This window comes from Neoarius graeffei, chromosome 3 (genome assembly GCF_027579695.1).
Source record: "Neoarius graeffei isolate fNeoGra1 chromosome 3, fNeoGra1.pri, whole genome shotgun sequence".
NCBI lineage: Eukaryota > Metazoa > Chordata > Actinopteri > Siluriformes > Ariidae > Neoarius > Neoarius graeffei.
The window spans coordinates 68922061-68947362 of NC_083571.1; the positions used below are offsets into that span (position 1 = coordinate 68922061).

General features: G+C 40.9%; 2 protein-coding genes across 2 annotated transcripts in view; one reads left to right on the forward strand and one right to left on the reverse strand.

Moving 5' to 3' along the window:
• The window catches only part of suclg1 (succinate-CoA ligase GDP/ADP-forming subunit alph), a 28085-nt gene extending 13642 nt beyond the window's left edge, over positions 1-14443 (reverse strand). The window contains exons 1-7 of the mRNA XM_060917189.1: positions 14335-14443; positions 10940-11046; positions 7565-7681; positions 6036-6248; positions 5793-5850; positions 5558-5641; positions 5323-5474 (exon numbers count right to left, since the gene is read on the reverse strand). Coding sequence (XP_060773172.1) covers positions 5323-5474; positions 5558-5641; positions 5793-5850; positions 6036-6248; positions 7565-7681; positions 10940-11046; positions 14335-14368 — 765 coding nt within the window. The 5' untranslated portion in view covers positions 14369-14443. The remainder of the gene's footprint in view (positions 1-5322; positions 5475-5557; positions 5642-5792; positions 5851-6035; positions 6249-7564; positions 7682-10939; positions 11047-14334) is intronic.
• Positions 14444-17789: 3346 nt separating this feature from the next.
• cisd2 (CDGSH iron sulfur domain 2) lies at positions 17790-24223 on the forward strand. Its single transcript, XM_060915975.1, has 3 exons — positions 17790-17985; positions 22207-22421; positions 23623-24223. Exons 1-3 carry the CDS (start codon positions 17883-17885, stop codon positions 23710-23712), a joined length of 408 nt encoding a protein of 135 aa, XP_060771958.1. The 5' UTR covers positions 17790-17882; the 3' UTR covers positions 23713-24223.
• The last annotated feature ends 1079 nt before the right edge of the window (positions 24224-25302 follow it).

The following is a 25302-nucleotide window of genomic DNA, read 5'->3' on the forward strand; positions in this document are numbered from 1 at the left end:
TCGGTCCGGATCCAGACCCAGTGATGGTTCTGTCCGGACCCATGACCAATGGTAAATTCACGAGATTAAGTAATTTTCATGGAGCATTATTTTGGACGGCTGTGGCTATTGACAGCGGGCGTTGTTACTACAGTTAATACAACAATAGCTTCACTCAGTTGAGCCAATAAAATCGTTAGTTTATCCAGCGCACCACAGCAGAGCAACAAGCAGAGAGGAAGAGAGTTAAGTTAAGCCTCGGTCACAACTGGCCGTACGTGCTCCTACGGCCAGTCTATGTGCAAAAAACGCAAGAAACGCACGGAGGGCGCGCGTGTGACGTGCTGATTTTCGAGCCGTATACTGGCCGCAGAGGTTCTTTGTCATGTCAAACAAACTCTACGGGCGCTTACTTTTTTTCAGGTTGCAAGACAAACTTATGGCCAACATGCATCTTTCTCCATGAAAAAAAAAAAAAAACGCAATGATTTGGGAAACGCCAAAAATCGCACGGCCAAAAAAATTCGTACGTCCGGTTGTGACCTAGGCTTTAAGAGACAACCGACTGAGACAACATGGCTTGCTCCAAAAGACGGCGGAAAGTAGACAAGGAAAATCGTTGTTTTAAAGATGGATGGATGGAGAAATATATGTTCATTCTTCTGGCGAGCAGTTCAAAACCAGTGTGCCTCATATGCTCCGAAAGTGTGGCATTAATTAAAAGCAGCAACGTGAAGCGCCACTACGAAACAAAGCACAGCTCTTTTGAGCAAAGTTATCCCCTGAAGTCCGAGCTGAGGGCACGCAAAATAACCCAACTGCAAGCACAGTATGACAGGTCTACCCGACTCATCACACACACACTTACAGCCCAGCAACGTGCAAACGAATGTTCCTTAAAGTAGCGTGGATTTTGGGGCAACATAAAAAAACATTTAGTGATGGGATAGTTGTGAAGGAGTGCTTAAACGCCGTTGCTGAGACGTTGATCTGCTCACTGATCTGCAAGGAAAAGCTGCATTAAGAGAGCATTTTGAGACAACTGACCCTGCTACTTTCTGGTTACAGACTGTTTCTGAGAGTGTGTTCCCTGGTCTAACCAAAGGAGCACTGCACACCTTGACTATGTTTGGATCGACTTACAGCTGTGAGTCAGCTTTTTCCACGATGAACAATCAGTGCGTTTACATGCACATCCAAATCGAGCTACTGTCGGTAATCGAGCTAAGGGTCCCAGCAGGGGTGCCAGAGAAATCCAATCCTACATGCACACAAGGAAATCGAGCTATTGTGTGAGGTACATTGTGCACCCGAGCCACAGGTGGCGCTACACACCCCATCATGTTGGTACACGTATAAACAAAGTTATCAGTTCCGTGTTCACAAGAAGAGTGTTTGTATGTACGAACAGAAGTGTTCCTAATAAAATGGTCACTAAGTTGATCTGTAATGGTGAACATATTAACTGTTAGCCTGCTAACATGCTAATAACTGGCCAACTAATTGGAAATGGGTGCGTACATGTCCAGACACAGGTGTTCCTAATAAAGTGGCGGCTAAGGTGAAGTGTCATGCCGACCGAGGCTGTTGCGTTTCCCGCTTGTGGTCTCGTCTAGCCTGGGCCCGCCCATCCTAAGCGTGATGCAACACGAGGGCCTGTTGCAAGCTTAGTCTGGCCAGGCAGGCTATTAGTCTGGCCAGGCAGGCTATCTACAGCATTTCCAAGCTCCCGAAAAATCGGGAACCAATCAACTTTGAGCATCTCCAACGGCCCTGGGTAGAGGCGTGTTCAAGGCACTGACGTAGTAGAACTGCGACCGGAAGCCATAGATTGTTTACAGAATCTATGCCGGAAGCGCTTCATTCACATCACGAACACGGAGCAGCGGCAAGCCTTTAACACAGCGGTAGATGCTGTATTGAAAGCATTCAACGGGAAGTTCTCATTGAAAACGGAGCAAAGAGCAGCCCTGGAGGTATTTATCTTCTTCCTGTTACTCAAGCAGTTTCCGTCGCGTCACATACGTCAGAGGAAAGAGTGATGTGATTGGTTTAAGCTTCGTCACAGCCTTTTCTGGCTTCGACCAGTAGCAAACTGAGGCATTTCAGGGAGGCGGGTCAACCACGCGCTTTGGGAAACGGTTTGGCTTAATAGCTTGGCCAGACCAATAGCTCGGAGAGCTTTGAAGTCGCGTTAGCCAGGCTAGAAGTAAGTAGCTGGACTACGTAGCTCGATAGGGTTTACATGCACTAAGTAGCTCAGCAAAAATCGCATAATCTAGGTCGCGTAGCTCGATTATGAGAAATCAAGTTCGGTTCAATTTCAGCCTAGCTAAGGTGTTTCCATGGCATTTAGAACTTCGATTTCAGTCGAGCTACGGCAGAAATTCGATTTTCTCTATGTGCATGTAAACGCACTCATTGTCAAAACCAAGTACCGTTCTAGGCTCAACAATGAACACCTACATATCTGCATGAGAAATGGCACTAACTCCATTCCAACCAAGATTTAAATTACTGGCAGGTCAGCCACATGCCCATTTTTCTCATTAAGAAAAGTAAAAGAAGAAGAATTAAAAGAAAAAATTCAAAGAAAAATGTTCTGTTTGCATTTCCCCCCCCCCCCTAAAAAGCCACTTGTTTTCTGAAGATGTGGACTTTTTTTTTCTTGAAAAGTAGGCCCTCCGGCACGGTGGTGTAGTGGTTAGCGCTGTCGCCTCACAGCAAGAAGGTCCTGGGTTCGAACCCCGGGTCCGGCGAGGGCCTTTCTGTGTGGAGTTTGCATGTTCTCCCCGTGTCCGCGTGGGTTTCCTCCGGGTGCTCCGGTTTCCCCCACAGTCCAAAGACATGCAGGTTAGGTTAACTGGTGACTCTAAATTGACCGTAGGTGTGAATGTGAGTGTGAATGGTTGTCTGTGTCTATGTGTCAGCCCTGTGATGACCTGGCGACTTGTCCAGGGTGTACCCCGCCTTTCGCCCGTAGTCAGCTGGGATAGGCTCCAGCTTGCCTGCGACCCTGTAGAAGGATAAAGCGGCTAGAGATAATGAGATGAGATGAGAAGTAGGCCCTCATTTTTTTAGGCTGGGACCTCCTTATTTTAAGAACAAAAAAGAGAAAATGTTAAGTCAACGCTCTGTTTGCACTTTTTAGTTAATGTTTTCTGAGTTGACTTTTTTACTTGAAGTGTAGGCCTTCAATTCTTCAGGTTGGGACCACTTAAACTTAAGAGAAAAAGGAGTTATTCCACTCTGTTTGCACTTTTTTATTTATTTTATTCTGAGGTTTCTGTTTTCTTTAATCTGAAATGAAGGCCTTGAATTTATTTTCCTGGGACTACTTTTATTTATGGTAAAAGAGATAGATAGGAAGACTAAGACACAAGCTGGACTTCGGGTCGGACCTTCTACTTGGACAAAATTTAATAACTGGACCTCAGTGACTTAATTGAATACCCCGATTTAGAATGTTTCGGATGCATTTACCATAATATATGTATAACTAAGATGCACTGAAAAGAAAAGTAAGGCAACTGGATATTCTCATGTCATTATCTGTAGCCGCTTTATCCTGTTCTACAGGTTCGCAGGCAAGCTGGAGCCTATCCCAGCTGACTACGGGCGAAAGGCGGGGTACACCCTGGACAAGTCGCCAGGTCATCACAGGGCTGACACATAGACACAGACAACCATTCACACTCACATTCACACCTACGCTCAATTTAGAGTCACCAGTTAACCTAACCTGCATGTCTTTGGACTGTGGGGGAAACCGGAGCACCCGGAGGAAACCCACGCGGACACGGGGAGAACATGCAAACTCCACACAGAAAGGCCCTCGCCGGCCACGGGGCTCAAACCCGGACCTTCTTGCTGTGAGGCGATAGCGCTAACCACTACACCACCGTGCCGCCCACAACTGCATATTATAAAGTTTAAATTTTGGCACTTTATTAAATGGACTAGATTAAGATTAAAACATATTTAAAGGAAAAGAAAACTTAATTTCTACAGTTTAGGTTTGCAGAAAGATTATGTACTTATAAACATTTCATAAAGGGAATTTGTTTATAAGTGTCAAATGTAGCATAATTTCGAATAATAAATGATAAGCGTATTTGGCAGTGAGATGTCACTGTGAGCCTTTAACAAAAGAATAATCCGGAGCCGCCTTTTGTTAAATGGATCCCAGTGACCTCACACTGCCAAAAATGCTTATGATTATTATTTGAAATTATGCTATATTTGACACATTTGGACAGCTTCACTTCGTGAGAGTGTTTATAAGTACATAATCTTTCTGCAAACCCAAACTAATGAATTAAGTTTTCTACTCCTTTAAAGCAGATTAATTCTCCTTGGCTTTTGCTCGGCCCAATGTTGGGCAACCCTCTCATAGTCCATCTCGCTGTCATCCATGCTGATGTGGATTAATTTGTCCAGCGAGTCTTCTCCTAGCTTATTAAAATCAGTCGGCTTTGTCCGTCTGGTGCGGGACAACATCGGCAGCCAATGAGATCGCTTATAATGAATCGGCAACTTCCGGGATGTCTGACGTTTTCTTTCGATATTTTTATTGGACGGTTTGAACACGTGATCTTGATGTAGCCAATAGATTAGTTTGTTTACATCATACCACGCGGACATATTACTTTGACAGAATCAACACAAACATTGGAAAAAAAGAGCGCTTGTTTAACACAAATATCAATCAGTATGTAAATGGATCTGTTATTTGCTCTCCTATGTATCTAGTTACTTGTGGGTAGGAAGTTTTAACGTATCAGTATAAATCTAAGCGTATCGGATTTTAACTAAAGCAACTAAGAGTATCGGCAGGCAGAGCAAGCGTATCAGGCCCGATACGCTAAAACGCTTTGGGGAAAACCATGGAAAAAGAAAAAAGTGGGAAACAAAATGAAAAAGGAGGGAGAGACAGAAAATGAAACAAAAGAAAAGCAACAGAAAAGGGAGAAAACAGCAAATGAAAGAAGGAAATATGGAAAAAGAAAGAAAGAAAGAAAGAAAGAAAGAAAGAAAGAAAGAAAGAAAGAAAGAAAGAAAGAAAGAAAGAAAGAAAGAAAGAAAGAAAGAAAGAAAGAAAGAAATGGTTGAACCCTGATGTATTTGTTGCTTTGGTGTAGTCGAGGGATATTTACTCTCTTACCAGGAGAAGAATCTAATTTTATTTTTCTTCAGTGTAAAGTAGTGTCTCATCTCTCAGCCAATCAGAACACACGCTGTGTAATAAAGCCTCTACAGTCTGAAACTCGAACAGGACAAAAACGGTTTTTTTACTGGATGTGGTGATGGTGTGCGTTTTCCGGTGACGTGTCCCAGACTCACAGTGTTGTGCTGTTTCAGAAACTCGGCTGCGTTCTCCTCAGCGTTGCCCCCGATCTCTCCGATCAGAATGATGCCGTCTGTTTTCGGGTCCTGCAGGAACACCTCGAGACAGTCGATGAAGTTGGTGCCGTTAAACGGATCTCCGCCGATTCCTGAAACCAAACAGCTCCGACTTTAAACAAACCAAAGATCACGTGGAACAAATCGCAGTGAAGGAGCGCGAGCAGCTACGCACCGACACACAGAGACTGGCCCAGTCCCACCTGTGTAGTCTGGTGTACGGCTTCATACGTCAGGGTGCCAGACCTCGACACGATACCTGAACAAACACGTTAAAACACGTTGCTTAAAAATAAATCTGGAGGATTTTCAGTGAGTAAAGGGAAAGGGCTCAAGCCTAATCTGAGCCTCAGTCTAACTGAAAACAGTCAATCTGTGCTAAAAGATGACGTGTGCAGCGTTAATCTCACCGATTCTTCCTTTCTTGTGAATGTGTCCAGGCATGATCCCGATTTTACACTCTCCAGGCTGGGAATAAAGTCATGAAATTATTAATCACACTGTGGAATTACAATAAAAGGATTTAACTCCGTTACAACAATCACGAGAATCAGGTTCTAAAACTGTGTGAATGTGAATGAGGATCAGATGCCACACTGGGACAGACAGCGTGAACTCAAGAAAGAAAGAAAAGCTCTCAGCTGTTCTCTCACGTTGATGACGCCGGGGCAGTTGGGCCCGACGAGGCGGGTGATGTTCTGGCGAAGGAGCTTGTGTTTGACCCGCACCATGTCCTGCTGGGGGATTCCCTCCGTGATACACACCACCAGCGGCATCTCAGCGTCGATGGCTTCGATGATGGCCGCCGCCGCGAATGGAGGAGGAACATAGATCACCGTGGCATCGGCACCTGTTCCCACCCTCGCCTGGAAACACGGACAGAACAAACGGGACTGAACCATCAAACACACGCTAATCCACGCTAACCTGCGGCAAGTTATAGACCCCTTCGCAGTAAACGTCATTCATACGTAAGAGGAAATTGCGCGCGCAGCCTGGACTCAAAAAAGACTCAGCGACGGTCAGACTGACTTTTGGCGACGGTAGAGACGAGAAGAAATATTTGGAAGAAATGCCTAGTTGTTGTGTTGTCGGGTGTCAGAATCGTAGCAGTGATGGGGTTAAAATGTTCAGAATTCCAGCAGGATCTCACCCATTCCAAAAAAATCGCCGACGTCTATGACTACAAGCCATCAAACGTGTAGACTGGGATGAAAGCACCATCAAAAATGCACGGGTTTGCAGCGCCCACTTCATCACAGGTAAGATCAGGCTATTTATTAAATCTTTCTTTTTTATTCTTTCTAGTCTTCGTTTATTGATGTAGCAAAATACTTTGGTAACGTTTGTCTGATTAGCTGGGTCATAGTTACACAATGTAATGAATATTGTTAGCATGTTAACTTGGCTTTGCATGCAGTTTTGTTTGTAGGAGAGGTCTCGCTTGACTCAAGCAGTCCAGATTTTGTGCCATCATTATTTGTGTATGCCGAAAATCACAATTTTAAAGCAAGGATGGAAAGGTGAAATTGTGTGCCCTCACTCTAAATGCCAACTTACGTTGACCGCTCTAACCTAGCTCCCGCCCCGTTCAGTTTCATTTCTGCTCTCTGCCTCTCGCTTTTTACGCAGCTCTGATTTCTCTTAGCTGCACTCTTTACACTATCATTCCTTTCATGCCATTACCTCCTGCAAATTGCTGTTTAGTGTTGGTATTTGCTGTTGTAGCTAAAGCCACATTGCCATCACATCACTGGCATAATTTGATTAAAACAATTTCAGTGTAAAACACGTTCTGTACATGCCCGCACATAATCATATGCGTCTAAAGACTTGTAGGCACGAAGTTTTTCGTGGGTGTACACTGAAGTCTTGTCAATAAGGTACGAGTATATATCTGGCCATTGTATACCAGGGAGCTTACTAACATCGTCCGTCCACTCTTTAATTAAATATGGATCCGGTAGGCGATGTCCACTTGTTAGAGTTAACTTATTTATGTAGCATTCTCGATCTTGTAACGACAATTGTTTTGCATAATCTGACAGCTCATAATGCCGGTCTATGGGCAGCGCCATTGTTTGAGTCCAGGCTGCGCGCGCATCCTGGCAACGGTCGGTTTGTTTACAAACATGCGAAGGGGTCTATATTAATGCTGTAGTCGATGAACACACGTCATTACCTCCTTCACAGAGTTGAACACCGGCAACCCCAGGTGAGACTTCCCGCCTTTTCCAGGAGACACGCCTCCGACTAACTTGGAGCCATAATCCAGAGCCTGCTGACTGTGGAACGTCCCCTGCACAGAGTACGCAAAACACACCGGTAACACCGACAGAGGAAACGTGGCAAACTACTGAAGTGAACAACGCACTGCAACAAAAACTACTGAAGTAAACAATGTACTATTTTGAAAACTACAGAAATACGCAACGTACCACAACAAAAACTACAAGTAAAATAATGTACAATAAGAAAACTGCAGCAGTAAACAAAATGAAAACAAGTAAAACAATGTACTGCAACAAAAACAACTGAAGTAAACAAGGTACCATTTTGAAAACTACAGAAATACGCAACGTACCACAACAAACTACAAATAAACAAAAAAAAACTAGAAGTAAACATACTATAACCAAAACTACTCAAGTAAACAATGTATCATAAGAAAACTGCAGAAGTAAACAAAATGAAAACTACAAGTAAACAATGTACTACAACAAAAACAACTGAAGTAAACATACTATTTTGAAAACTACAGAAGTAAACAACGCACTGCAACAAGAACTACTCAAGTAAACAAATGTGCCATAAGAAAACTGCAGAAGGAAACAAAGAACACTACTTAAGTAAACAAAACGAAAACAAGCAAACAACTGCAACCAACTTACTATTTTGAAAACTATAGAACTAAAAAAGGTAAATATACTGTATATACACTTCATAAATATGGATTAAATATTTACTCTACAGGATATTTGTTATTCTTGTCAAAGACCGATCCAATTAAGGGCGAAAGTTTGAACACCCTCCTGACAAACTCCCGAGGATTTATTCCAGAAAAGAAAAACTGTTCAGTGGTCCATAAATGAAGCCTGGAGTTATTTTCACTTTGCGCTCAGGAAGTGTGGGAGTCGCAGCACGTCATTTAATCCCACGTTTTAATTTCACTTCTCCGAGTGGATGACAAGCACACAGCGTGGCTAATCTTTAACATTCCTCCATTGTGTGCGAGTTAATCATCACAAGTTCAGTTCATGTCAGGTGAAGTGTGCAGCTCGTAAACCTGCAGCAGTAATCACTCACGCTCAAGAATAAATAAATGAATGAGAGAGCGAGAGAGAATTAAGAGGCGAGTGTGTGGAAAGTCATCACTTTCTCATCCTCCCTCATTTGGAGCTGCGAACACGGCCAAATTTTCCCCCGACGCCGCTCGCCTTAATGACACCGCCGTGAATGAGGAATGGTCTGATTATCAAGGCGACAAGTAATACTACGGACACTCGAGCTGTCGCTCATCAGCCTTCTAATTATACTCAGTGGTCGTTAGAGCTTCAACTAATAACCATTTACTAGAGAGAGAGCAAGAGATTGAAGGTGTGCTTATACTGAGAAGTTGTGCAGCGCCCCCTTATGGCTGCTTCCTGTAAAACACTTCACACTTTAATTCTGAGAGTTTGAACTTAAAACTTCCATAAAAATGCATTCATTTAAAAATAACTTCATGGAGTTCAAATGTGATTTAACTACAGAACCAGTCAAACGTTTGGACACGCCTCCTTTTCATTAATTATGTCTGAAATTATATATAAGTAATGATGGATGCCATTTCTCTATTCTGAGTTGTTCAGTTCTTGACATAATATGGATTACTATAGTTATGGAATCGGGCTATTTACTGCATGTTTATTATTTACTGTTTGATCTCAAACAAACACATTAAGGCGGCAAGAAACTCATCTACTAAATAACTATTGACGAGTCACCTGTTAATTGAAAAACATTCCATTCTCATGAAGCTGGTTAAGAGAATGCCAATAGTGGACAAAGCATCACCAAGGTAAACGCTGGATACTTTGAAGAATCTAAAATATCAAATGTATTTTGTTTAACTTTTTTTTTTTTGGTGACATAATTTTGGTGACATAACACTTCTTCTGCCGTGCTCTCATGGAAGGCGGTCGCGTTTCTCTCCCTCTCCTCTCCCTTATCTTCCCTGCTTTGCTCCTCTCGTCTTGTCTGGCTACTGTCTATACTTTTGAGAGACTCTCCGCACTGCTCTCCAAACTAAAAATCATGGAATTGATAAATTGGTCTCAACGCAATTGACACAATTTTCTCGACGAGAAGCCTGGGTTCGGGGGAACCGGCCTGTCCTACTGGAACGTTCGCAGCTGGCTACACGATGGACGCGTGGGAGCAGTGGCGGGTCTTGTGCCTGGCGGCTCTTTCTGTGGAGGACGTTGAAGACATCTACCTATTCGGAACCATGATTACAGGTCTTTTGCTGATTGGATTAGGCATTGCCCTGGTTTATCGAGGAAATCAGAAAACGGTGACAGGTGTCCAAAGCCCCATAAAGCTGCCCGACATGATTGAAGCAGTGGGCAGAGCTGTCGGCACTCAGACTGTGGCTATTCAGAACTTGAACCGCAACATGGATAACATCATGGAGAAGCTTTTGGCTTTGCAAAGGATAACGGATCGCTTCGGAGACCAGAATGGACAAGCAGAGTAGTCGTGTAAAAGAATGCGTCTACTCGCCCCAAGACCAAACAATCCCAATCTTATCTGCTTTCGGCTCCCTCCCTCAGACAGCACTGGCCTCGGTCAAGGCCGTTGCTGGAACAACAACTCCCCCTGAAGATCACTGCAGTGAAACGCTCTTGCATTCCTTCCCCCACTTCCCACGGTCGCTGCTTTTTACCCCCAGTGTGACAAGCGGGTGCGCAACCAGCGTCGTCATGGCTGCAGGAATGGACAGCTGCTTGCTTGCGCTGGGTTGCCTCTGCCCCCCCCCAAGTCCCGAGTTTTCATGTTGTAAAGTGTACTTTTGTGCTTATGTGCTGAGGTGTTTTTTTTTTTTTATGTTCCCACACTGTACTCCCCACAGGAGCATAGTGTGGGGGTTGCTTTTTCTCCTCCCCTCTCTTCATGTTACTCTGTATTTTTCTTTCCATCCCTGTTTTCCTGTCCTGTCTACTCCCCCTCTGTCAATTGTATGTATGTGTATATGTACAGATGGGTTGATGGCCAATTTCGCTGGTACTTGTGACTAGTGACAAAGGGTTCGTTCATTCATTCATAATTCTGTAGCTGTTCCAGAAGTTATTCCATAGTCTTGATGTTTTCAGTATTGTTCTACAGTGTAGAGAACAGTCAAAATACAAGAAAAAAAGAATATAAAGTTGTACAAGACTTAAATAAATTGCATTTGATCCAAGATGAGGGGATTTTTTTAAATTAAGAGACAAATATATTAAATCACACCACTGAGTTACAATAAATGAATCCAGGTCATGTGTTGATGTCCATGATGACGTTGTTGTTTACAAACCTGTTTTCCTGTAAAACCCTGACAGATGACTTTAGTGTCTTTGCTGATGTATAGACTTTTCCGTGTGGCCGTGTAACAGTGTCTGACTCCCACCTGCTGCTGCTGCACTGTACACACACACACACACACACACACACACACCATTTAAGTTTCAGAACTGGTTCAGTAAAATTAACCTGAAATCACAACACACTGCACTGAAAATATCAGAATATTAATCAACATAAAAAAAACCCTAAAACAAAACAGGGTTAAAGGTCAAACATTCATTGTAGTTATTACCTGAGCCTATTTCACACAGGAGATCTGTTCTGATTATATATCCCCATCTCATCTCATTATCTGTAGCCGCTTTATCCTGTTCTACAGGGTCGCAGGCAAGCTGGAGCCTATCCCAGCTGACTACGGGCGAAAGGCAGGGTACACCCTGGACAAGTCGCCAGGTCATCACAGGGCTGACACATAGACACAGACAACCATTCACACTCACATTCACACCTACGGTCAATTTAGAGTCACCAGTTAACCTAACCTGCATGTCTTTGGACTGTGGGGGAAACCGGAGCACCCGGAGGAAACCCACGCGGACACGGGGAGAACATGCAAACTCCACACAGAAAGGCCCTCGCCGGCCACAGTCCAAAGACATGCAGGTTAGGTTAACTGGTGACTCTAAATTGACCGTAGGTGTGAATGTGAGTGTGAATGGTTGTCTGTGTCTATGCCCATGTTTACATTAGACCGTATCAGCGGATCATCAGATTAACGTTTTTAAAACGATTAGTGTGCACACAGCAACACCAATACACGACTTGCGTGCACACAGCAACACCAATACACGGATACGCTCGGCTCCGCAGGCATCCTGCGCTCCAAATCACTCCGCCCTGAACAGCGAGTGCCCTCTGGAGGGTGCGCACTCTGGCCCTGCGCAGCTCACAGAGCTCGCGAGTGAAGCACACAAGCAGTGATTCGGGACTGAGCCGCTGTGTGTGTGATCCCAGCGCATATCACTTACCACTTGCAAGTGGAAGGATGGCAAGCCTAAAGACAATCATAACTACACAATGGGCAGTATTTGCATCAGTATTTTCATACTTTTATACTCTTTAATGAAAGGTGATACAAGGCGGAAGTCCGCGCCGTTTTTCAGCAGTCGCGTCACATGACCAACGCCAGCGAATCAGGAAGGTGGATGTCACAGTGACGTTGTCCAATGACGACGCCAGCTAGAGCTCAGCACAGCGTATCCGCGTATTCTCAATGTTTACACAGTACCGGAGCTGACACGATCTGGATTGAATACGTGGACCCTGGCGGATTCCCGTTTCCCGGCTTTTCCAGGCGGTTTAATGTAAACGGACAGTGCATCCGCGAAGAAAATGAGACAAATACGATCTAATGTAAACTTGGCTTATGTGTCAGCCCTGTGATGACCTGGCGACTTGTCGAGGGTGTACCCCGCCTTTCGCCCATAGTCAGCTGGGATAGGCTCCAGCTTGCCTGCGACCCTGTAGAACAGGATAAAGTGGCTAGAGATAATGAGATCAGTTTTCCATCATGGAAAAGTTACGAATCTCGTGTTTTCCCACCTGACTGGATTTACCCAAACGTTACGGCGCACTAACCACACAAGATCGGACATGACTTTTCCCTTCCCGTTTCTGAACATTTGTTTTGTTCAAGTAAAGACGACACTGTTTATAATATTTCTGCTGATGTTTTCTTTGCTTGTTCTTTTGATTCGCCATCGCTGATCACGACATCATTACATCACCACCAGCAACGTCACCACCATCAACATGTAAACCTGATGATTCCGATTCCTGCTGGAGCCGAAACAAATCATTACTCGGTCGACAGGGACAGATTAACGTTAAGACTTTACCGTTCACACACAACAGCATAACAACAGAAAACATAGTTTTCACTGCGAGTGGGAACTGGGGCGTTGCTTACTTTTTTTTTAAATTTACAATTAAAATTATTTAACAATTAATGCATTTTTAAATAATTAGAAAGCATATCTTTAGAGATTTTATCAGCTAAACATTTATATTACAATCATTCTACAACTCAGCTAAAATAAGTCATTTTAGTGAATTTTTATTATATTAAAAATAAGTTAATTTAATAAGCAAGCTGGACTTTAAATTAAACTAAATACATAATGAGAAATATATCAACTAATTAATTAATTAATTAATTACCTTCCTTCTCTTTGGGCCAGTTGGAGACTTGGGAAATATTTAATTCTTTAATCAATCAATAAATAAGCATTTATACTAAATATAAATAGCTAACTAAAAAATTGTGTTCTTTTCTTTAAATTAAAGAAAATACATAAACATTTAAAATAATCTCTTTATAAAACTTGTTTATTTATTTAGTCAATAAATAAATATTTACACTTTAATAATTATTTATAAATATTTTAGCTGCTTCATGACGAATGTTTGATCACCAACATTAAATGCAACATTAAATGGATAAAAATTACGAAAATGTCACTGTTTAATAAATAAAGTCAGTGATGATTCTCAGGCTGCTGTGGCGGCATCAGAGGAATAAAACATCTGGAAACCTGCAGCTGGACGAGAATAAATCAGGAGAACAGGAACTTTACACCCAAGTCCAAAGTCTCATAAATCTGATCAAGTCTCATGGACATGAGAAATTATTTATAAACTATTTTTAAATAATAACAATAATACATGATTATTTGATATATTTTTTTTAATTTGTATTAAAGTTTATGTATTGTGTTAATTGAAATATATTAATGTTATGCAAATAAATGAAGTTTACATTAATTAATTAATAATTAAACTCCACTTTTGTCATTTTTTTCTACAAACTCAAATTAATTTAAAATATCTTTAAATTATTAAAACAATCATTCAGGTTGGACAGAACTGTAATGGAGGTGGGCTCGATCCTAAATCGGAACATGAGCCCTACGTTAGTGCAAGTGACTGTCTTTGTAACTGCTACATTTCTGACCCCTTTCTAGTGCACTACTTATTAAAACCGGAGTCGTTTGGGATTCTACCTTTCCAGCTAACAAAAACACAGTAAAATCGCTAGCTAGAAAAGGGTTAGCTGGCTAACGAATAAAAATACATATTTAAAAATATAATAAAGCATACTTAAAATAAAAATTTTATTTAGAAGCATTTTAAAAGACAACATGAAAAAAAAAAAAAACTCGCCAGTAAAGGTGAAAGTTCATCAGTTCACCGTAGCAGTTAGCCGGCTAGCAGCAGGTCAGGCTAATAGTAGTTATGCTAATCGTGTAACTGTGCGGGTTAAGAGACAAAATGGCGGCAAGGTTTGGAAATAAAACTTAAAGCTGAAATGCGGTGGGAAACTGAATAAAGAGGTTCTAAACTTACAGAGGAGCCGCGCGAGCAGCCTGCAGCGAGACATCCTGGGTCACTCAGCAATGACACACAAGCGCGCGCGCACACATGCACACACTCACTAATGCACACTCGTGCGCGCACGCGCGTCTTCTCATTTGCCTGATTCGTGTGCTGTTTTTACCCCACCCGTTTTCCGAGAAAGCCTCGCCTCTTTCACTTGGGTTGCCAGGTGTTATAATTTCATGCAAAGTACCCTAGGTTGTTTGTTTGTTCGTTCGTTTTTCACTCATAGGGTTATGAACATTTCCTCTCTTACTGTTTATTTTTTTCCTGTAAAGTGACCTTGGGATTGTGAAAGGAGTGATAGAAATTATTATTATTATTATTATTATTATTATTATTATTATTATTATTGCTGCTGCTGCTGTTGTACTGTAAGCTGGGTTACATCTATATTTTAAAATAGTTTAAAAAATGTAATTTCAATCAAATAATTTACGTCTAATCAAAGTTTATACAAAACACACATTGAGACCAAAATAAAACATTAGAAAATGCAATAAATGCACATTTTATTTCTTTCAATTTACACTTTTATTCCGATTTTAATTTTATTGTATTTTTCTCACCATTTCAACATGCAAGTTTAATTCAGTTTTTCTCCAATCAGATGTAAGTTTATATTGTTTATTCCTGTGTACAAATTATTGATCGAGTTTATACAAAGCACATGTTGAGACAGAAAGCTTTTTTAAAGATTTTTTAATTACTTTGGGGTTTTTTTGTTGAAATGTTTAGTATTGATATTTTCACAACACTTTAATGAGTTATAATCAGAATTAAGATATTATTTCTACGTGTATAAGTTACTGAGCTTCATATAAAACACCGCTCAGTTAATCATCTTCATCATCACTATCATCGCCCTTTGCTTTACATTTATTTATGCCATCAGCCATCAGGACAGACAATAGATAATATACACACATATACACATACACACACACACCATATACTGTCTGTATACACAAGTGGTGTTGTTTATCTTTTTTGTTTATCTGTGTTGTTTATTTTTTGGTATAAGGTTTTTATGCTATAGCAAGCATGTTTTAAAATAGCATATATCTGTATAATTTTTGTTTAATGTGATATTTTATTACAATAGGTAGCCTGATCAGGGACAGGGGTTGCAAACTAGCCATTTGGCTACATGTATTCACATCTACAAGTTTTGTCATGGCTTTGCCACGTCATGTTTGTAATCATGTGCACTGCATTGTCCCTGCCAAATAAACTATAAATAAATAAATAAATAAATAAATATTTATTTATTGGGGGGGGTTATTTCACAAAATTGTAGAAAAAGACTTGTTCCATCGGATATAAGGTATTTTGTTTGTTGAAAATGATTATTGTTCTTACTATTTAGCTATTATAATTATAAGTCTAATTAACTTTACATCAGGATGTATTTATCTCAAGTTTGCAAAAAAATCCAGAATAAATCATAAAAACCAAAATCTAACTGCAGCTTTAATGAACATCATGTGATAAGTTTCTACAGTTTAATTTGAGAAAAGTTTTGTAATAAAAAAACTCTAATAGGTTCAATAGATAGATATTCCTAATGTTTATTCAATTGGATTATATTCATAAAATGTATTTGTTTTGCAACCAAAACGGAGTTTGTGATTCTTTATGAGAATTAAGTTTCAGAATCATAATAATGTTTTACACTATTTTACTACTGCTACTACTACTACTAATAATAATAAAAATTATTTAAATCCTGCTGCTTTTAATAAAACACATCATGCAGTTCAGCTCATCCAATCAGCGGGGAGCTGCTTATATTCTCTCAACCAATCCCAGCCCAGGAGGCGGGATCTAACAGAATACGGGTGTTAATTAAAATGTATATAAAGATTAACTTTCCGCAGAAAGACGTTTTGGATGTTTACATTTGTCTTCTTATCTTAATAAGTATTAATTGTTTTTAATAAATAAGTGTAAATTGTAAATAAGATGAGTAATTAGTGATACAGGAGATCTGGAAAAGACCCCAAAGTGCAAGGGATTATGGGTAATGTAGGCCAATGAGGTTGAAGGTTTTCTGCTCAAATTATGAAAGTCAACATACAGAAGAAATCCTGGATTCAGTGACCTGATGATATTAATGAGCTTATTTTATTTGATTTAAAGAAAAATAAAGTCAGCAAAACACACACACACACACACACACACATATATATATATAAAAAAATTTGCCAGTGAACTGAGGGTTGCCAGATCTGAGTGACAAAATGTAAATAAAAATAACTAACAATAGATTAAAAGTGTACATATTTGTTTTTTTAATTAAATTAATCATAATTATAATATAAAAAAGTATTAAATGGTAGTGAAACAAGGCGATGTAGTGGTTACCTCTGTCAGGTACCTTCTGTCAGGTACCTTCTTGCTGTGAGGTTACACTGTCACCTCACAGCAAGAAGGTTCTGGGTTCGAGCCCGATGGCCGGTGAGGGTCTTTCTGTGCGGAGTTTGCATGTTCTCTCTGTGTCTGCATGGGTTTCCTCTGGGTGCTCTGGTTTCCCCCACAGTCCAAAGACATGCAGGTTAGGTTAACTGGTGACTCTAAATTGATCGTAGGTGTGAATGTGAGTGTGAATGGTTGTCTGTGTCTATGTGTCAGCCCTGTGATGACCTGGCAACTTGTCCAGGGTGTACCCCGCCTCTCACCCATAGTCAGGTGGGATAGGCTCCAGCTTGCCTGCGACCCTGTAGAACAGAATAAGTGGTTATGGCTAATGGATGGGGGTGGCACAGTGGTTAGCACTGTCGCCTCACAGCAAGAAGGTTCTGGGTTTGAGCTCAGTGGCCGATGGGGGCCTTTCTGTGTGGAGTTTGCTTGTTCTCCCTGTGTCTGCGTGGGTTTCTCCCACAGTCCAAAGACATGCAGGTTAGGTTACTTGGTGGCTCTAAATTGACCATCAGTGTGAATAGTCGTTAGTCTCTATGTGTCAACCTTGCGATGACCTGGCGACTTGTCCAGGGTGCACCCCGCCTCTTACCCATAAGTCGTTACAGGTAATGGATGTATGTATAATGGATGGTAGTGAACCAAATCAACATAAAAATATCAGTCATGAAGTAAGATTAAAGATATAACTTAAACGCGTGTGTTCGGATTTTCGTTAAATATAGGATGTAGAAGATTATTTATTGTGTAGCTCTGGAGATGTAAATATAATGTGCTACAGGTCTGAAAAATGAGCACCTGGCAACCCGAGCCTGACAGAACGAAAAAAATAAAATAGGCGGGACGTGACCGAAAATCTGAACCAATCACAATCGACCAGCTCTGTAGACGCTGATTGGTTGGTGGGTTTTTTTTTTCCTCGCTGGCGCTGATTCTCCATCTCCGTTTACGCTCCTGCGCCGAGTCCCTGCGACACGAAATACGTAAACAGCGCGAGCAGCGCGGCGGAACTGACGTCATGACGTTGAAAGTGACAAACAGGAAGTATCACGCTTCAGTGTGAATTTGAAACTGGATGTTACAAATCGCCACTCAACATGGTGTTAGAGAGTATTTCGAAGATTATTAAAGTGCAGCTTCCAGCATATCTGAAAAAGTTGCCGCTTCCGGAGACCATCGGAGGCTTCGCGCGACTCACAGGTGAGCATCCGGGTACTTCAGTTATTTTCACTGTTACCAAACTTTCAGCTGCATGAAAGATCGACAGAAAATAAATCTCTTTTCTTTGCGTGCATTTTATTAAGAACATTAAAAAATCCTGATTTTCCTCTTTTTATTCTTATAAGAACAGACCTTAACGTGTGCAGGCTCATAAATATGCAAATGAGGTGCTTAGATATGCATTTTCATATTTGCATATCGTGACACTTTCTTTTTTCAGAGACTTGATTTTATTTTAAAGGTGCAGTTGGCTGTTTTTTTATGTATTTCTTACTTGTACAAAATAACATTGAAAATGTAAATAACATGACACAAAAAATAATGTTTTACACCATGACCTTGGCACAAGTGAATGAATTCGCTGAGAAAACCCGTTTGGAAAACTGACTTCCGGTCTGGAAAGCTGGTTTGTGTTGGAGATGAAAGACGAATTAAGAATCTTTTTTGAATAAAGCATCCAAACGAACTGAAACTGAACTAATCAGTGATTTCATTCCTCTGAAATGTTGTCTTTTTCCTGTTTGTGAGCACCGACACTGTCTCCCATTCATTCTTCACGCAACTCACCAAAAGCTGAAGACTGATTGGCTCACTGGCCTGTCAATCAAAAAACTGTAAATGACCGAGGAGGCTGGAGCCAGAGGAGGAAGCCTCAGCTGTACTCTCTGGAGGAAGTGCACACTACTCTACTGCGTTTGAAAAACACTTTCCAGACACGATCTGCATTTCCCTCCATGGTTTATTGCACATTTGATTCATCTTTAAAACAAAACCCAGACATCTGTACAGATGTGGGTAGCGACAGATCTCCAAGTGCCCTTGTAGCATCAAAGTCCTTCCTGTGTCCATAGCTGGTATTCTCAAGCTGTCTCCCATCCAAGTCCTAACCAGGCCCTTAAGGCACACTGGCTCTTGTAGCATCATGGCAAAAAAAAAAAAAAAAAAATTGAAGGCTATGCAGCTTTCCACACAGAGAGAGTCTCTGAAGATGGAATTTACATCACGTGGACCCCTGCATACTTGCAGATACAGAAAACATAACATTGGCCTTCGATGATGGACAACTTTATCCAGCAACGTAACCCATCTGTGCTGTTCATGACATGCTTTTTGAGAGCGAACAAACTGGTGACCTGCAGTCTTTAATTTACAGTTGTTTTGGAATTTCAGTGAACAAACCAGCTTTTAAAAGACTTCGCCGACTAAACCAGCAAGCGTAGTGGAAACAGTATGTTCGTCACATAAATCCCATTGCCTGTAATAATTTTCAAACAGCTATGTTGTCACCACAATTCCATAAAACGGCATACAGGCTGTGGCGTCTTTTATAGTTACTGAAAATCCAGGTTACTTCGAGGCGATTTTCGAATATTATCTCAAACTTGGGCCAATAATGTTTTTAATATCAGCAGAATTTTACAATATGCAATGATGCATTTAAAACTTAACTATTCGGCCAATATTAAAGTTACAATTTTAAGTTTGACAGGGTGGCACGGTGGTGTAGTGGTTAGCACTGTCGCCTCACAGCAAGAAGGTTCTGGGTTTGAGCCCAGTGGCCAATGAGGGCCTTTCTGTGTGGAGTTTGCATGTTCTCCCTGTGTCTGTGTTGGTTTCCTCCAGGTGCTCCGGTTTCCCCCACGGTCCAAAGACATGCAGGTTAGGCTAATTGGTGGTTCTAAATTGACCGTGAGTGTGAATGGTAGTACTCCATCCAAGATGGCGCCGCAGATGGCTGCCACGGGACTTTGCTCTCTCGTACTTTGTTTTTGTGTAATTGTTGTGTTAATTCTTCTCCGTGCTTCACGGAATGCTGCGCTGAGGTTTTTTTTTTAATGCCTACACAGTCCGGTCCTGATAGGAGCGAAATGTGTGGGTGTTTTTTTCCTCTCATCTCTCATTTTCTCAGCCTCTCCCTTCCTGACAAGCCTCTCTCCTGCTTTGTTTCTGCGGACTCGTCTTGTCTGAGAGACCCTTCCTGCACTGCTCTCCGAATCGAAATTATGGATCTGATCAACTGGTCACTTCACGCAATTGACAGTCTTCTCGACTTGAAGTCTAGGTTCGGGGGAACCTGTTGTCCTGCCGGAACGTTTGCAGCCGGATACACCATGGATGCCTGGGAAAAGTGGCGTGTGGTGTACTTGGCGATTCTTTCCGTGGAGGACACTGAGGATATTTACCTATTTTTTTTTCCTTTATTTTTTCCTTTTTTCTATACTTTTTTCTGTTTGTACTATGAAAGCTAAGTCAAACCGGAGTCAAATTCCTCGTGTGTGTAACATACCTGGCAATAAAGGGCTTCTGATTCTGATTCTTTGTGTCAGCCCTGTGATGATCTGGTGACTTGTCCAGGGTGTACCCCGCCTCTGTGTGTGTGTGTGTGTACCCCGCCTCTCTCTCTCTCTGTGTGTGTGTGTGCTGATTGGACTTGGCATTGCCCTGGTGTATCGAGGAAATCAGTTAATGGTGGCAGCTGTTCAAAGCCCCACAAAGCTGCCCAATATGATCAAAGCGGTGGGCAGAGCCGTTAGCACTCAGACTGTAGCTATTCAGAACTTGAATCGCAACATGGATAACATCATGGAGAAGTTGATGGCTTTGCAAAGAGAAATGGATCATTTTGGTGGCCAGAATGGACAAGCGGGTTAGGCGAAAAAGGACACGTCTGTCCATTTTAAGTCTAAACAAATTCCAATCTTATCTTGGCTCCCTAGCCAGCACTGCCTCAAGGCCGTCGCTGTAGTAACGCAATTCTCCCCCTGGAGTTCACTGCAGTGAGTATCTGTCTCTGTCTCTCTCTCTGTGTGTGTGTGTGTGTGTGTGTGTGTGTGTGTGTGTGTTTTTTTTCCTTTTTTCTATACTTTTTTCTGTTTGTACTATGAAAGCTAAGTCAAACCGGAGTCAAATTCCTCGTGTGTGTAACATACCTGGCAATAAAGTGCTTCTGATTCTGATTCTTTGTGTCAGCCCTGTGATGATCTGGTGACTTGTCCAGGGTGTACCCCGCCTCTCGCCCATAGTCAGCTGGCATAGGCTTGCTCATGACCCTGCACAGGATAAGCGGTTATGGATAGTGGATGGATGGAAAATGGATGTCTGTCGGAGCCAAGTGATTCAGAGGAATGAACTCAAACATATCGGTCTTTCAGACGTGCGAGAATACTGAATACGTCTTGTGAAAGAACTGAACAAAAATAACTTGTTCACTGAAGTGATTTGTGTTTGGATCTGCATCCTGTCAGTTATTTTAGATACACTTTTTACTCTCTGAGCCCCTATGGGTGGAGCTTCATGAACATGGGGAGTCAAAGCTACTGACTGAATTGTCATGTTCAATAATCCAGTTCATCACCAATGTCAAAGGAAGTTGCAATATGCAAAGAAGATTGTTGCTCATTAAATATACACCAATTTGCATATCGCATGACTACTTCAGGAATGTGTTATACGCTTCATGTGATTAAACACCCAAAGTTGATAAAATATGCAATACAAAAGTACAATTATAACTTTTTTTTTTTTTTTAAAGATCCATTTTCATAAATGATGAGGAATATTTTAAAATGTTTAACAAAAAAAACAGTAAAATGACATCATGGCACAATATTGCAACATGATCCATCATTGCGATTTGTAATACTCATTAATATCCTACACCAATAGCAAAGGAAGTTACAATATGTAAATGAGGTTTATGCATTTTTTTTTTTTTTTGAGGCAGTTTTTAGTATTCAATTTTAACCTTCAGTGCTGTTGCTTTTAGAAACCCTGTCATTGGGATTTGATCACAGTGGGTCGGTGTGATGAAGCGGCGTTCCTGTTACAGCCCTGAAGTTGATTATTTTTCCTGTAATGGCATGACATGATGTATTTTATTCCTCTTATACCACAGCAATTCAACAATTACAATTTGTTCTGTATTCAATAACCTGTCCGACATTTCATTGTTTATAGTTGCCTTTAATATTGTGGATCGGCCATGAAATGAGTTCCTGTTCTCATTTGTTATAAGAGTGATAAACAGTCGTTCCCTCACAAATGTCCTAAGAAACCGCAAAGTTGTGCCAGGTTTTGTCAGATGTGCGAAAGGCCGAGTCTAGTGCACAGAGAGAGAGTTAAGACTGAACAGGCGAGTGTTTGTAATAGCGTCATTAAATATAATGTATCCTCACTCTCTCTCTCTCTTTTTCTCTGCAGTTTCAGAGTGGCTCCGCCTCCTCCCCCTGCTTGGGATCCTGGCTCTGCTTGGTTACCTGACCATTAGGCCTTTCCTGCCCAAAAAGCAGAAGCAGAGAGACTGCCTCATCAACCTGAAGATCCAGAAGGAAAACCCGAAAGTGGTGAACGAGATCGACATCGAAGACCTGCGGAGCACCAACGTCTGCTACTGCCGCTGCTGGAGGTCCAAAACGGTGAGAGAACACTGAAAACCGTTGTGATCTGAGGAGCACATGGAGAGCGACTCAGACTGAATTTGTAGTGTCAAATCCATACAAGTCTTTAATTTTACAGGATTTCATTTTCTCAAAATCAAGAAGGAAAAACAAAGTTTTATTTAGTGATTTATAATGTGGGGCTTTTTTTAAGCTGATTTTCTAAACTAGTTCATACATTCAGTTCTCTTTATAAAGATTTGTGTGTTTGAGTCCCTTTTTTTTTTTTTTTTAAAGGAATAATGCATCTAATTCAGGGTCAGAGCTACATATGAGCTCAGGTTGTGATGTCACAAAATAATCTCCATGACTTTTTGAATCAGTCATTCACTCTGTAAGGTACAGGATTAGAAAGTGGCTGTATGGTGCATCAATACTTTGAGCTCCAGAAACTGCACGCGTGATTAGCGAGTTACGTAACTTTGCTCATATTGGTGGGAAATAATTTGTGGTTGTCTTGGGAATGATATTTCAGTTTTATAGATTTTATACATATGCTTTATCACAAAACAATTTATGCAGTGTCTTATTGTTAAGGCTGGGCAACACGATGACACTAATGTCGATATTGCTACAATGCACACACATCACAACTTTAAAATATCTTTCTTGGTTTTTCATAAAATTATAAATTCTGATTAAATATTGGAGATAATCATGATCTATGTTCACTACATAGGGTATAACAGTGACTTTACACCTAGTGCACTACATAAACGCGATAAATGTTATTGCTGTTTTTCTTCTCCCACCCCTTCCTTAAAGAAAGACAAAAGTATTGGCATCTCAGTTATTTAAAATGCTATTAATCTAAATTTTTCATAACATTGTTTTATTTAAAAGTGCATTTTCATGGTTGCAGAAATAGAATTTAATTATTTTTTTAACTTTGTATTTTGTATGGAATGTTTCGAGGTAAATCATACAAGGAAGTCTTATCTGTTAAAACAGTGATGATTTGCATGTCAGCGTGTCATCAGATTTCAGTTTCCTCTTGAACATTACAGTCGAACAACGGAAATCAAAAATTCATCCCCTGAGCACGGAGTTTGGGTTTTAATCATCCAAAATAAAGGGGGGGGGGGATCTATAAATGCATAATAATAAAAAAAAAAAAAACATTGTGTCCTCAGCTGTGAACACTGAATTTTTTCCTGTGTTAATTTTTTTTCTTTTTCAGTTTCCTGTTTGCGACAAATCGCACATAAAGCACAACGAGCTGACTGGAGACAATGTTGGGCCGCTGATCCTGAAGAAGAAAATTCTATAATCCTGATAATTTTATTAACAAAAAGGAACTTGTACAATGGTTGTCTGTGTCTCTGTGTCAGCCCTGTGATGACCTGGCGACTTGTCCAGGGTGTACCCCGCCTTTCGCCCGTAGTCAGCTGGGATAGGCTCCAGCTTGCCTGCGACCCTGTAGAACAGGATAAAGTGGCTAGAGATAATGAGATGAGGAACTTGTACGTCCTTTAAATTTTTTTTGTCTAACTTTGTAGAAATGATCTTCTCGACAGTGAGTCTACTGTAGTTGTGTGTCATGTGTGTGTGGTCAGATTTCTTTCTTTCTTCCCCCCCCGTTGCTGTATTTTGTTATTTAGTATGTTGATATAAAATACTAATTTGTGCCTTAGATTTCATCTTGTTCTGCTTTCAAATATATTTTTTTCTAAAGTGCTGAAAGTGCAATATAACTGGACCACAACTTTCAACTGAAGAACATTTACCATGTAAACTGTGTCGTTTGTCATGAAAAAAATAAATTAAATTTCTAAAGATGATACAGGTTTGTGTGTTTTTGCTTTCTTGCTACATAAAAAAATGAAACTGTTGTTAAATGTTTATTTTCTAGACTTCAAAACCAGATGACAGACATCCAACTCAGAAATTATTGGCACCCTTCTTTCAAAGGCTGGTCGGGTGATTCAACAAATGGTGTGAAAATGCCCTCAATGCTACACAAGAACATTTGAGACGCGTGTGTGTGCTTTCTGCTGACAGTTTGAAGAAGGACCTTATAGGAGTGTGATAATCGGATGTTTTCATACTTTTCTCTATATAAGTGCATCTTTCACTTCTTTATTTTCTTTGTTCCTATCTTTATTTCCCTATTTATTCTTTTGTATTATTTTGCAGTAAACCCTGTGTAATAGTTCCAAAGGCAACCGTTAGCATGCGTGTATTGATGGCAACATTATTGCTCCACATGTAAAGGAGGGAACAATAGCACTGGAGTGGTGGTGAAGCTCCAATACAGCTCTTCATTTGACTCTGATTTACATTCTGTGATGACTTTTAAATAACACGGGGTTTTTTTGTCTATCTTGACTGCAACAACATGTATTTATGGAGTATAAAATGCACACACGTTGATCTTGCCCATAGTGTGCAGAGCATGTCATTTCATCCTGCATGAGGTATCTAAGTCCCAAATGAGTCCTTGTTGGACCTGTAGTGCACTATGTAGGGTGATGCTCTATGAAGCACACTTGGAGAGAGAAGAAAGCTTCAGTATCGAACCTCATTCCCACTCCGTGAGAACCGAATAGTTATGCTATAATGGTGTAGTGTGTGAACAGGAGTTGAAGCGTTAAAGGAACAGTCCACTGTACTTCCATAATGAAATATGTTCTTCTCTGAATTGAGACGAGCTGATCCGTACCTCTCCGAGCTTTGCGCGACCTCCCAGTCAGTCAGACGCGCTGTCACTCCTGTTAGCAATGTAGCTAGGCCCAGCATAGCCAATGGTATTTTTTGGGGCTGTAGTTAGATGCGACCAAACTCTTCCACGTTTTTCCTGTTTACATAGGTTTATATGACCAGTGACATGAAACAAAGTTCAGTTACACAAATTGAAACG